Source organism: Cucumis melo, chromosome 2 (genome assembly GCF_025177605.1).
Source record: "Cucumis melo cultivar AY chromosome 2, USDA_Cmelo_AY_1.0, whole genome shotgun sequence".
Classification (NCBI taxonomy): domain Eukaryota; kingdom Viridiplantae; phylum Streptophyta; class Magnoliopsida; order Cucurbitales; family Cucurbitaceae; genus Cucumis; species Cucumis melo.
In genome coordinates, this window is record NC_066858.1 from 17,970,571 (window position 1) to 17,983,768 (window position 13,198).

The following is a 13,198-nucleotide window of genomic DNA, read 5'->3' on the forward strand; positions in this document are numbered from 1 at the left end:
AGGTTGATGATAACTTGCACGTCTTGAGAGTCTTCAGAAGTTTTTGTCTTCAATTCTCCAGAGCTTGTATTCTTCTTTTCAATCAAAGGTCCCCCAAATGAATGGTAGATGTCTCTATTTATAGAGAAATTTTATGGGCTTTAGGTGGGCTTGGGCCCGTTTGTTTGTTGAGCTTGGGCTTGGGCTTATCTGTCTGTTGGACTTAGGCTTGGCCCATTTGCTTGTTGGGCTTGGGCTTGAGCTTATCTGTTTGTTGGACTTAGGCTTGGCCCATTTGCTTGTTGGGCTTGGGCTTGAGCCCACCTGGCACTCTAGGCTTGGGCTCATTTGCTTGTTGGGTTCGTGCTCGGGCCCACTTGTTTGATGGGCTTGGTCCATTATTTCTTTCCCTAATTTATATTTAGGGCATAATTAGATCGGGTACAAGAAAACTTAGTTATCCAAACCCAATCAAATTATGATTATTAAAATGTTTATTGTGATGACGTGGTGGAATTTAATTGGCCAAAATTAATTGCTCAACAAGTTCCAAAAATAGCTTTAAGTTATATAAAAAAGAAATATTTCCATTAATCCAATTTTTACACCAAATTTTTTAGCACTCAAAATAAAAACAAAGAATTTAAGTTAAAACTATAGTTTTAAATTATCATTGATATGTGGATATTTTATACTTTTCACATTTCCATGGATTTGATATTGATATGAGGGGCAAATCGATATTTCAATAAGAAATGTAAATACAATAAATGTGAAAATGACACTAGTATAAATATAATATAAATGATAGACATGTTTGTTTATTTGAAAATAATAAAATATTTATTTACTAATTTAAAGTTATTTTTTGAATTTTTGTTTTTGTAGTTTTCCACAAATATCCATCTAAATTTAAATTTCATATCAATCAACATCGATATTTTAAATCTTTTGATTAAAACATAAAATTTCACAAAATCTAACAAAGTTAAAAAAAAAATTGTCCTTAAAGTTAAAACATATTAAAACAATAACGTCAAACAAACAAAAATCTCACACTGATAGATCTATCGTACTATCATCGTGTGTTAATAGTCAAATACTTTGACAATTAACTACATGTTAATTACAATAATAATTATTGAAATTAGTTGTGTTGATAATCTATTATGTTAATAGTCAAATAAATTTAAAACTATGGTTTTAACTTAAAAATGTGATCTTAATTTTACTTAATGAGAAAATTGGTGTAAAATTTGGATTAATAAGGATATTTCTTAACTTTTTTTTAAGCTCAAGAATTATTTTTTGAAGCTTTTCAGTAGTTCAAAATTATTTTTTAAATAAAACTTTAACGATTTTCATTCACAACTAAAGACAAGAATATTTTCGAATCTTTCCAAAAAATTTAAGGACACTTTTAAAACTTTTGAAATTTAAGAATATTTTTGACACAAACATCAAAATTGAGGAACATTTTTTTATTTAGCCAAATAAGAGTCAACAAAATATGAACTTATCAGTAGAGTTAGAGTAAGTAATATCCAAATAAGAGTCTTTACTATAAGTCTTGTATGTTTAATTGAACTTGTGTGATAAGCTCAACATCACAGTGATCAAAGATAATATTATGAGAAGATTAGAGTCGATAAACTTACACACAAACTGTAACAACAAAGAACGTGTATGGCATCATAATTAAGGAAAAAAAAACAATCAAAATTATGTTCCAAAAGTTGATGGAAAATATCAAACTTTTTTTTTTCCTGGATTTCATTATTTTGGAAGGGATAGCTGAAAAAAGAAAAATTGGTCATCCCATGCCCACACATATATATATACGTCAGACTTCCCTTCGAGCAGGTAGAGGAGTGGACCTACGTCCTCGCTTTTCTTCTTTATATTTGTAAAGCGATTTCGAATTCAAAAACGAATATATAACATTAAGTATATACACACGTATGGATGTGGAGTGTAAATGCTATCGTGGCCACTCTTGCTCCCTATCAGCCATTGGGCTCTAATTTTATTTAAAAAATTTTGGCAGCCTCAAAAAGGCATCAAGAAATCTGAAAATGATAAAAATTTGTGGATAAGAATCTCCAATTGATTTCACAACACAAACTTTGGCCACTAGAAAACGATATTGGCTCGTTTACATGGAGAAGCTGCTTCTACTGCTCGTCTTTCATGCAAATGCACCGCCGTCAACTGCTCTTCCTCCTCCTGCACCTGCCCAGCTGAAAAGGTACCTCCTTATCCCCTTTAGCTTCTTACTTGAATGCAATTTCAGTCCTGACCTACTTTTCAAAAACTAAATGGGTGTTTTTGTGATCATCAATTTGATTGAATTGGATATAGCTTTTCTGGTGTGGGTTTTGTATTTCACTTTTGGAAATTTGGGTTTCGGAAGAATTTGGTTGGAGATGGAAGAATTTGAACAGAATAAGGGTTTTGATTCTCTTGTGTTTTTATTTGTAGAATTCATATTGGAGGAGCTTTATCTCCATTCATCTTCACTTATTCAGTGGCAGTGAAATACGTTGCTATAATAAATTGGGATTTTCTGATGGTGAGGCGAAAGTTTGAAGAGTAGGCCAAGCAGAACTGAGAGAGTCCGGCCAGCAAAAACCAGAGTTTTCATGGGTGTTCATAAAGAGGGAACGATTGCAAGCAAAAATCTGTCTCAAGGATCACCAGAAATGGTACTTTGGGAAGCACTCGCATTATTATTAATGTGTTCATTGTCAATGATAGAACAAAGTGTCCTGTTTTTCAATTATATGACCTATATAATCATCTAATTCACTTCGATAACTTGGTAAATCATCTGCTTGGTTGGCTATGCTTATAAAATCAAATGTTTTCTTCTTTTATTAAGGCTGTTTGGTGAGTTTCGGTTCTTCCGTTTGATTTTACTCAACAAATTATTAGGTTTTCTTATATTGCGTCTGAGAATTTGAGACCTACTAAAACACTTTTCCTTTTTTTTCATTATGTTTCACTGTATATGAAGTTTTTTGTTTTTTTCAAGAAAAACTGGTAAACACTTGAAAACATTTGTAGTGATTTTTGGAAACATATTAAATGAATGTTTTCCTCATATAATTCAAACACTCCAAAGTCTTCTGCTGTCATCCTTATAGTCGTAGCCTTTTCTTTTTTTCACTATATTTTGCACATGTTTCACGGTATCCTTTTGTTTGTTGAAATATTTACTCTAACTTTGCAGGAATCATGTCTCCAGAAGAATCAAGTGAAGTTAGTTTCAACTCCAGTCGATTCACAAATTCAATCCCGTTGTCTTCTCTGTTTGGGTAACAATAGCTGCCGAACAGTTCGTTCAAGAACAAAGCTAATGAACATCTTGGTTGAAAGAGGGAAGCCTCAAGAAGCTGAATTCATTTTCAATAGTTTAGTAGAACAAGGACACAGACCAACTACTGTGACATACACAGCTCTTGTAGCTGCTCTGACCCGGCAGAAGCGTTTCAAGGCCATTTCAGGACTTCTGTCAGAAATGGAAGAAACTGGCACTAAACCCGATTCCATATTCTTAAATGCCATAATCAATGCCTTTTCTGAATCTGGCAATGTAAAAGAGGCCATGGAAATTTTTCAGAAGATGGAGGAGAGTGGATGTAAGCCAACAACTAGCACTTTTAATACTCTCATCAAAGGCTATGGAATCATTCGTAAACCTGAAGAATCTATGAAGTTATTAGAATTAATGACGAGGACTACAAATCTCAAACCCAATAACAGGACTTACAATATCCTTGTTGGAGCTTTGTGTAAAAAGAAAAATATAAAGGAGGCATGGAATGTAGTGCATCAGATGCTTGCATCTGGAGTTCAACCTGATGTTGTCACATATAACACATTGGCAAGAGCATATGCTCAGGATGGGGAGACCAACAAGGCAGAAAGTATAATAGTGGAAATGCTAAACAAGAAGGTAAATCCCAACGAGAGAACATGTGGAATAATCGTAGGTGGTTATTGTGAACAGGGGAACTTGGCTGAGGCTCTAAGGGTTGTCTATCGAATGAGGGATCTCGGAATACATCCAAACCTTGTTATTTTCAACTCTCTTATCAAGGGCTTCCTAGATATTGGGGACTCGGATGGAGTTGATGAGGTACAATATTTTTCATACTTTTTCCATTCATTTTCTACATCATTTTTGTGTGATCGTCGAATGCCCCCTTGTTGGTGAACTTTTCTTCCTTCTGAAGTGGTTGTTGATCGCATGGATAATGATTATAAACTTGAGCAGGCATTGACAATGATGGAAGAATCTGGTGTAAAACCAGATGTGATAACATTTAGCACCATTATGAATGGTTGGAGCTCAGCTGGGCGTATGGACAAATGTCAAGAAATCTTTGATGACATGTTGAAATCTGGCATTGAGCCTGATATCCATGTTTTCAGCATTCTAGCAAAAGGGTTTGTCCGTGCTGGTGAGCCTGTGAAGGCCGAGTCCCTGCTAAATTCCATGAGCAAATATAGAGTGAAACCAAATGTCGTGATTTTCACGACTATAATTAGTGGTTGGTGCACTGCAGGTAAAATGGAGAAGGCATGGAGGGTTTTTGAGCGTATGTGTGACATGGATGTGTCTCCCAATTTGAAAACCTTTGAGACCTTAATATGGGGCTATGGAGAAGCCAAACAGCCATGGAGAGCAGAAGAGATCCTTCAAATGATGGAGGAAAAGAATGTTGTTCCCGAAGACAGCACTCTCAAGCTTGTATCTGAAGCTTGGCGCTCAATCGGTATGGTAAATGATGCCATGGCTCAAAGAACAGAGGATAATGAAATTCCATGGAGAAATTCAGAGAGAATTCACAAGGAGGAAGGCCCACCTGCATCTTATTCTAATCTTCTCAAATCAGAAATAGTGATCGTATCCAACGGTAATGGATCTTCTTATTCCCAAACAAGAAGCAGGACACTCCCAAAAGGAGTTGAAGTACCATCTGGACGTCCACGGAGCACGTCTACTTCGATGCTCCTTCGTCAGACCCGCCCATCTCGTCCATTGATCCTATTCCATATCCAGAACCAGACCCAGTTTTGGATATGGAGGCAGCATGCTACTACAACTTGCAGAATGATGTTCATCCATTAGTGACGACAAGGAGGCGACCAGCTGTTCCCTGAATCTACGATCTTAAAAAGTTGATAAATATAATCTTGCTTGCTATCTAAAATTATAAATGGTTAAGCATTACAAATACTTTACCCTTGTTTTGGATGACTTTGTGTAATTCAAGTGTACCCAATTCATGTAGACGATGTAAATTCAATTTGAGGACCAAAATCCAAACTACATGATCACATGTATATTTGCTATTCTGATAATATTTATACTACCCACTTGATGGTTCATTTTAGCTACCAGCACCACTGGAAAATTTGAAACTCTAACCGAGAAGTTCCAAAACCCACTTCACTGGGGTTGTTAGATGACGTAAAGTTTTGAAACATGTCAAGAAATTACAATTTCTATTGAACAGTATCAGAGAAAAGTTTTTTTTTTTTTTTTTTCCTGTCAAATTACCAAACTTCCAGAGTTGTTGACGGGCTCATAATGGCTTCTCCATCTTCGTTCTCGCCTGCCTTCTTCATCCCCATCTTCGTCCTCTCTCCGTTAAGAAGGGGCTTCGCATCCTCGTCCCCATCCTCGCTCTGTTAGGAACCGGTCCCGTGAGAAAATGAATTATCTCTATGACTTTCTAAACTTTTTCCATCCTATATTTGTCAGAAGATATTGTAACGACCAATGTTATTTATATCAATAAGCTTATAGAAAGACCATGGTTTGACCATGTTTCGAAAGAGCAAATATATTCACATCTAATCTAAATTCCAGTGGACTTCCTGCTTTGTTGTCGTCTACTTTCATCCTCTGTGGAACCCCCAATTTCAAATCTAGCAGCTCGAAATCGTTCACCGAGCCACCACAGCTCCGCCACAGAGAATGCTCTCTTTTCATCTCTTCTCTTCAGCTCCATCTTTTCACAACACTTCTCTACAACGTACGGGCCTCCCGAAACCCAATAGTCCTTCCTATCTCCCAATTCTCAATCTCCATTCAATCCCCAATTCCCCCAAATTCGCACACACCCACTTCGCCAATCGCTCTATTCAATCCGGAACCTATAGTTTTCTAGCCTTTAAGCCTCCGAGCGATGGAACCCACTTGAAGAGGGGTCGCTGCAGTGCTGTTAATGACTCTGACGAAAAAACTAGGTCGGTTTTAGACACCGGCGGCGGTGGTGATGGAGGTGGCGGTGGCGATGGAAGTGATGATAATGGGAAGGTGGAAAACCAAAAGGATTCTTCTGGGTTTCTTCCTGAATGGTTGAATTTAACTTCGGATGACGCTAAAACAGTCTTTGCAGCCATAGCAATATCTCTTGCCTTCAGAACATTTATTGCAGAACCGAGGTACATTCCCTCGCTATCAATGTACCCTACGTTTGATGTTGGGGATCGACTTGTAGCAGAGAAGGTAGAAATCTTGTTCACTATTGTTAATCTTACTTTGCAACTGTGTTTCATGGTTAATGGAAACTTTATATAGATTGGAATATCATATTCATATGGCAACAAGTTTGTGTCTCAGAGTTGAACTGCCTATTGATTTACTCCTATTTGTTAATGAATAACAAAGTAAAAATTTGCTTTGCATATTTTCTTTGTTCCAAGTTCTTCCATTGTAGTGTTTGACTTTGACATAAAGGGAGAAGATCTATGTTTACCGTTCTGTCTATCAAATTTTGGGGATTTGGATCATAGTTTCATGGAAAATAAATGCTTATAATGTCTTTTACAGGTCACATACTATTTTAGGAAGCCTTGCGCTAATGATATAGTGATATTTAAAAGCCCACCAGTGCTTCAGGAGGTAGGATATACAGATGAAGATGTCTTCATTAAAAGAGTTGTTGCTAAAGAAGGTGATACTGTAGAGGTGAGAATTTTTACAGGATTCTTTTTTTTTTTTTTTTTTGGATCATTATCTGATGTTGCTGTACATTTCATCTGTCTTGGTGCTACTGATTTAGATCACTCGAAAACAGATACTTCTACCATCTTTTTATTTAATGATACTTTAATAATACTATAGGATTGAAAAATATAAATAATATTAGTTTTTTTTCTTTGAGTACCAACAACTCCTGGGTGAGGGATTGAACCTCTGACCTCTCGGGACAGAGGTCATGACAATACCATTAGGTCAAGTTTACTTTGGTGAATAAGTATTAAGTCTACAACTATTGTGGAACAAAACATATTTATGGTTGTAATCTCCTGCTTTCGATTATGTGTTTTTTAAGCATCAAATATATATGTGTTTTAGGTTCACTCTTGACTTGGTACATGAACTGATTGCAGGTTCGGAAGGGAAAACTTATCGTTAATGGGGTTGAGAGAGACGAAAAATTTATCCTTGAACCACCATCATATGATATGACTCCAGTTGTAAGTGTTACTTTCTTTTTTCTGCATTTTTTTAAGGAACTTCCTGGCATAGTTTTATATGACAACCTTATAGGACAACAATTGATGAGTACAGGCAGTGATGAGTTTTCATTTCGGTTGGATGAAAAGAGAGTATATTTTCTTCACTTAATGAAATCTATATCAAGCATGGATATACATTACACCTCTTTCATTCCTTGATGCAGCAAGTGCCAGAAAACTCAGTCTTCGTGATGGGTGATAATCGCAATAACAGCTATGATTCTCATGTTTGGTAAAGTCTCCACTCATCTCTTCACTATTACTGCGTGTAAGATGTCTTTTAAAAGAAGTGTATTTAAGTATAAGACTTCTGAATATAACCAAATATTTTGATACATTAGAAAAGTATAACAGTTTTGTTCATATAACCAAAAGTTTATGTCAAACTCAAGCTAACTCAGGCACTTCCTAGAAATTATTTTCTTCTCTGTGCTGATAGCTGACTATACTAATTTTTTCAGGGGTCCTCTTCCTGCCAAGAATATAATAGGGAGATCATTATTCCGCTATTGGCCTCCTAACAGAATCGGTGGAACAGTTTCTGACCCGAGCTGTGCTATTGATAAGGAAGAGAGCATTCCTTCCACACCAGAAATTTCCAGCCTACAGACCACAAATTCTCAACCATAACGGTTTGGGTCATGTTCCTGTAAGTTCAGTTCGTCCCTCTGCAAATGCCTTTATGGTCACCATTTGTTACCTTATTATTTGCAAGCTCTTTTTATTTGTAGTTTGAGGAACTGGCCATTTTGTGTAAGGCCCTAGATATTATTGGTCTTGGTTTTTGCAAGTTACTAGTTGACTCAACACCATCAATTATCTGTAATTTGAACTTCAGTCCCGTCTCTCTTATGCGTCAACCACAGTTGAAAGATCTGAAGATTCTGAACTAGTGACATTGTCATTCTTAGTGAAACCAATTGATCAATAAGTTATTTGATGGTATACAAATATGTTCTCTTGAAAGGACCATTGCATAAGTTGGAGTACATGTGATCAATACCAGCCATGGATGAGAATCTGTAAAACGTATCCTCTTCTGAATTTCTTACTTTCTCACTGACAAATGAAGGTGCCCAATGCAATTCTAGTCCAATATCTCTGGATGCGATTTCTTTTTGTATTTTTTGGATAATACCTGAGGATGGAGAATCTACCCTCTGACCATGAGAAGGATGTGCTCATGTTGGTCTCTGATTGTGATATTTAAATGTGTATGAAATATAGCTGATCTACAAAAACTGCTCACTGTTGATGGAGAATCATGCTTCTAGAGTATCTATTGCGGAAGGGTTGTTTGGATTCTTCAAATTACTTTCTAACTATTTAAAAAAAAAGATACTAAAGTAGTCATTTTTGGGATCTTTGGACCAAAGAGTTGTGAAATAATACTTCTCGTTGTGAAATCCACCCCTTGTTGGGCGTAAAGGGTTTGTGGGTCCCACTGTTTAAAAAACACGGTTTAGAACTCACGGTAGAAGCATTTATCATATTTAAATGGAAGGATCTGTGTGTTTGCTTTTAGTTAATTTTTCTTTCACTATAACAGTTGTAGACCCCAAATGAGAAGGATATCTTAAAGCTATATCTTCCCTTTCGTCTCCCGTGTGTATGAATCTGTCCCTTAACTTTTTTTAAAACTTATTTTGATCATTCTCATTATGATTTGTTAGTTTTCTATGTGACTTTATATTTGGATGATTAGGTTATAGATTAATCATATTAATAAAATTGAAAATTAATTAATAAATCTTGTTAATTTATTCTATAAATTTTGTATGTCAACACATAAACGTAATTAACACACTTGAATCAAATATACACAAATTAAAATATATTTTTGTTCTTTTTCCTCAAAAACTCAAATCTCTCACATTCCCTCCTCGACTCCTCCATCCTTTACTTTTCTAAAAAAAATTGGAATTTTGAAGCAAATATCAAGATAAAAATGTGTTATTTTTTTAAAGTTGGAGGATCCAAACTCAAAATAGAATAAGATAAGAACTAAAATAGAATTTAAATTTTAAGTTAATTCGAACGTTGAGCGATATTGGGTGAAAAAAAGAAGTTAAAAATACTATTTTGTTTATATGTTAGAAAAGAAAGAAAAAAAAGTCTTTATTAGTATTCTTTATGATAATAAAATATAAAAATATATTCAATTTTTTTAAAAAAAAATTATTTATGATTTAACCATCTTATCTTCAAAAAGTATATTTAGGAAAACAGTCGTTAAACTGCTAGCTCCATTTTCCTTTTCAATAGGCAGTAAAAGTGCTTTAATTTATAAAAACAATGTTGTCTTGTCAGAAGCATAAAGAACATATCATTTCATTTTGTCAAATAATTATACCATCATTGCGCATGCTCTGTTGTTGTTTTATGGAAAGTAGTTGTCAAAACAATAGTATGTCCATAAACTGATCCACTGATCTTCTTTTTTTTTCCCTTAATTATTCCATTGCTTTAAAGAAGAAAGAACTAAGTCAACAGCCTATTTTTACAACCATAGTATGATCCCCTACGAGTAGAATCTTTCCCTTCCATTGAAAAGAACGATGCAAGATGGAGATTCTAATGTCTCAATCATATGTACATGAATCGGCTTTAATCTTCATAGGCTTCGAGTTGCGAGAGTCAATCTCCAAAGAACATGATACACGCTTTCTATGCTTTGATCTTACCAGTTTCCCTACCACATTCCCTCTTGAATGGACTTCAAACACCAACATCATAGGAATGTTTCCATTTTTATCCAAGGCTTCTAGGGTGGCTCCAGCCCCATATAATGGCACCTTGTTCCCTTGAAGATTCACCAATTTGATTCGATTGCTCTGTCTCGGTTGATAGTATTTCTTCAACTGCAAAGTAAGAAAAGATCTCATATATTTTCCTTTTCCTGTGGATTGGTCACCATTTCCATTTCTTAATGTCTTTTTTTTATGGAAGTTTGTTGTTAGGAATTTTACCTGACCAGAAGCAACTGCGATCTGGGAGTACATAAGATTGATGGGAGAGGAACTGACATGAATGCCAAAGAAAGTTGCAGGATTGTGAACAGTGATCCTTAATGAACAGTTGATAGTCAGTAATTTGGTTGGAACTCCTGTTGTGTCTGATCCTTCTCCAAAATAAACATTATGAACGGTCATGCTCTGAAAGAGAAAAAGGATAAGAACAATGAAACAAAAATCACTTCTCTTACATTGACAACCAAATAATTTCAAACATCGAATCCTTAACTGAGAAGTTATGGTGCCGCAGCCAAAACCAGAGTTAGACAGAAGAAGAATCAAAATAGAAATATATATGAAATTTCAGACATGGGTTATAGATAATATCAATTCTTCACAAAGATCCAAAACGCCAGAGAAATCTTAAAATATTCGTATCTATGGGCAAATATTATTTTAATCAACTACAACAAAACAAATCAATATTCTAACAATTTTATATAGTTTCAGAGTATATATAGAGTTAGAAACACAACCTTGACTTTGATCTCTGCTTTGAAAGGTCGGCTAGCACCCCAAATAATTAAACAGAACAATAAGAATATAAAAATAAAAGCAAGCAAAGCCATCAGAATCTGGCATCTTCTAGTTAACCCTTTATCTCCATTTAGATCATCATAGTCCCCCTCTTCTTCAATCACATTACACTCTGGCCACCCTTTATCGTTGCGTTTCCGGCTACCTTTACGGCCAAGAGAGGATCGAAAGGTACCGGAAAACCGACTCGCCGACGAGGAGCGAGAGTGGCGAGTATAAGAGGGATGAGAAGGGCTTTCCATGGGGCTGTTGAAGGCAGGAGTGGCATGGGTGGAAGATTTGTCGCCATCGTGAGAATCTCTCGAAGGGCTTTGCACATAGTAGAGCGGCCGCTTCGGTGACCTTGGCGAGGATGGAGCTAAACTCGTCACATCCGAATCGGATTTGGCGTGCATCATCTTTCAAAAGGAGTAATGAAAGATGGGTCGCAATGGAAATTCGAGGGTTCAATAAGAAATTCAGAAGCTAAAGAGATAAAAACCCCAGATTAGTTTCGCTAAGAAACAATGAAAATACAAATTGAATCACTTAAAATTGGGAATCGAGAGAGAGAAACCAGAGAGATTGTAAAGAAGAACTTTCCCTTTTGTGGGAATGAGAAAGAGAGGGGAAGAAGAAAGGTGAATGGGGATAAAGAGAGTAAAGCCGCAGTGATGAGCCATCAGTCACCACTGAGAAAGGGCCAGGGAGGGAGATTCGGGTTCAGTGGAGAAAGCTGGGAGTGTAAGTTCGGAGCTCAGGCTCGTGATCTGAAGCTAGAGGCTTGGATATGAGTGTCGGTAGCTTCAGGTATCCCGTTTATAGTTCCCGGAGCTCCGTTATGCTTGACGGGGTTCTAACTTCCAACCATAAGGAAAACGACGTTATTAAATTTGTCTTCTTAGGAGAAAACGTTAATAAATTACTGTGGCTTATTATCATTATTGCTTTTCCGAAATTTAATTACTAATTTATTTTATTAACACTTGAATAAATTGACGGGAAATTATCAATAAGGTATGATTTGGGCTTTCTTGGCCGATATTTTGACCGGATATTAAGTAGCGTAACTGAGGTTATGATTGTTATCTGTTTGTCATTTTATTGATATTTAATTGTCATGAAATTGTTATATTGATATCTAATTTCAATTTGAATACCATCTTTACCGTTATATACTTGTATATCGATTTGATTACTATTTGATTCCTGTCTAACTTCTATTGTGGGGTAAACATAATGTATAAAGTATTATAAGGGTGAACGACACTATATTGCCTTATGATTATTAAACATCAAGCAAGAAGACCTCGTAAGCAAACGATTCCTTAAATTATTGAATCAGCAAAGCACACGAAGCAAGTTTGTACATGTTTTAACAATAACATTGTAGACTCTAAGGATATCTTTGTTTGTTTTTTTTATAACGGTTATCGTATGACAATTAGAAGTTAATTAAATGACTATTCTAAAGCTAACTAGAATTGAAAAAAAAAAAAAAGAAAAAACATAAGGTAATCAAATGGCAATCATATAACAATTACATATCAATCAAATTTTATGCATAAGTTAAATCAATGAGGGTATTTTAGACTTTTCAGTTTCAGTTTCTCTCTAATTGGGTTGGGTGTCCAATTTTGTTGCAAAAAATCAAACTTTAGGCAATGGGCCTAATTTTTCAATTTGTATTGACAAATTTGCAATTGTCGTTACTCTTAATGTTTAAAAAATTAATCAAATAGCAAATCACATAGTAATCAGATGTCAATCCCATGACTATCAAATGACTATTAGAAGGTAATAAAATGACAATCAAAAGATCATCAAATGATTATCTCACAAGACTAACTAAAATTGAAATAAAAAATAACTGAAGATAATTAGATGAGAATCAAAAGGTAACCAAATGACCCATAACTAAAATTGAAAATAAAACCAGTCGAAGGTAATCAGATAACAATCAGAAGATAATCAAATGACTATTTCACAAGACTAACTAAGATTGAAAGAAAATGTAGAAGGTAATCAGATGACAACCGGATAACAATCATAAAACAATCAAATTGTTTTAAAAAATGAGGGGCATTTTTGACTTTTTAGTTCAAGCCTATTAGCAAAATTTGGGTTGAGCTGATCGAATTTGCTAGTTT

At 35.3% G+C, this 13,198-nt stretch overlaps 3 protein-coding genes across 3 annotated transcripts; 2 read left to right on the plus strand and 1 right to left on the minus strand.

Annotated features, from left to right (window-relative positions):
* The first annotated feature begins 2,535 nt into the window (after positions 1-2,535).
* LOC103501564 (pentatricopeptide repeat-containing protein At5g21222-like) lies at positions 2,536-5,381 on the plus strand. Its single transcript, XM_008465174.3, has 3 exons — positions 2,536-2,684; positions 3,212-4,120; positions 4,259-5,381. The coding sequence occupies exons 1-3, from the start codon at positions 2,622-2,624 to the stop codon at positions 5,114-5,116; spliced, it is 1,830 nt and encodes a 609-aa protein (XP_008463396.1). The 5' UTR covers positions 2,536-2,621; the 3' UTR covers positions 5,117-5,381.
* Positions 5,382-5,732: 351 nt separating this feature from the next.
* Positions 5,733-8,484, plus strand: LOC103501565 (chloroplast processing peptidase). The gene is made up of 5 exons (XM_008465176.3): positions 5,733-6,502; positions 6,827-6,964; positions 7,390-7,476; positions 7,683-7,750; positions 7,980-8,484. Exons 1-5 carry the CDS (start codon positions 5,969-5,971, stop codon positions 8,146-8,148), a joined length of 996 nt encoding a protein of 331 aa, XP_008463398.1. The 5' UTR covers positions 5,733-5,968; the 3' UTR covers positions 8,149-8,484.
* A 1,444-nt stretch (positions 8,485-9,928) lies between these two features.
* LOC103501566 (uncharacterized) lies at positions 9,929-11,898 on the minus strand. The gene is made up of 3 exons (XM_008465177.3): positions 11,009-11,898; positions 10,488-10,673; positions 9,929-10,379 (listed from the first exon to the last, which is right to left on the minus strand). Exons 1-3 carry the CDS (start codon positions 11,465-11,467, stop codon positions 10,101-10,103), a joined length of 924 nt encoding a protein of 307 aa, XP_008463399.1. The 5' UTR covers positions 11,468-11,898; the 3' UTR covers positions 9,929-10,100.
* Positions 11,899-13,198: the final 1,300 nt, after the last annotated feature.

Bases quoted from the DNA above. Each gene is read 5' to 3' on its own strand.
- LOC103501565 (XM_008465176.3), top strand. From the start codon at position 5,969: ATGCTCTCTTTTCATCTCTTCTCTTCAGCTCCATCTTTTCACAACACT. The intron at 6,965-7,389 runs GTGAGAATTTTT...AACTGATTGCAG, and splicing joins AAGAAGGTGATACTGTAGAG to GTTCGGAAGGGAAAACTTAT. The intron at 7,477-7,682 runs GTAAGTGTTACT...TCCTTGATGCAG, and splicing joins CATATGATATGACTCCAGTT to CAAGTGCCAGAAAACTCAGT.
- LOC103501566 (XM_008465177.3), bottom strand. From the start codon at position 11,467: ATGATGCACGCCAAATCCGATTCGGATGTGACGAGTTTAGCTCCATCC. The intron at 10,674-11,008 runs GTTGTGTTTCTA...TTTCTCTTTCAG, and splicing joins AAGCAGAGATCAAAGTCAAG to AGCATGACCGTTCATAATGT. The intron at 10,380-10,487 runs GTAAAATTCCTA...CTTACTTTGCAG, and splicing joins TCGCAGTTGCTTCTGGTCAG to TTGAAGAAATACTATCAACC.
- LOC103501564 (XM_008465174.3), top strand. From the start codon at position 2,622: ATGGGTGTTCATAAAGAGGGAACGATTGCAAGCAAAAATCTGTCTCAA. The intron at 2,685-3,211 runs GTACTTTGGGAA...CTAACTTTGCAG, and splicing joins CTCAAGGATCACCAGAAATG to GAATCATGTCTCCAGAAGAA. The intron at 4,121-4,258 runs GTACAATATTTT...AAACTTGAGCAG, and splicing joins ACTCGGATGGAGTTGATGAG to GCATTGACAATGATGGAAGA.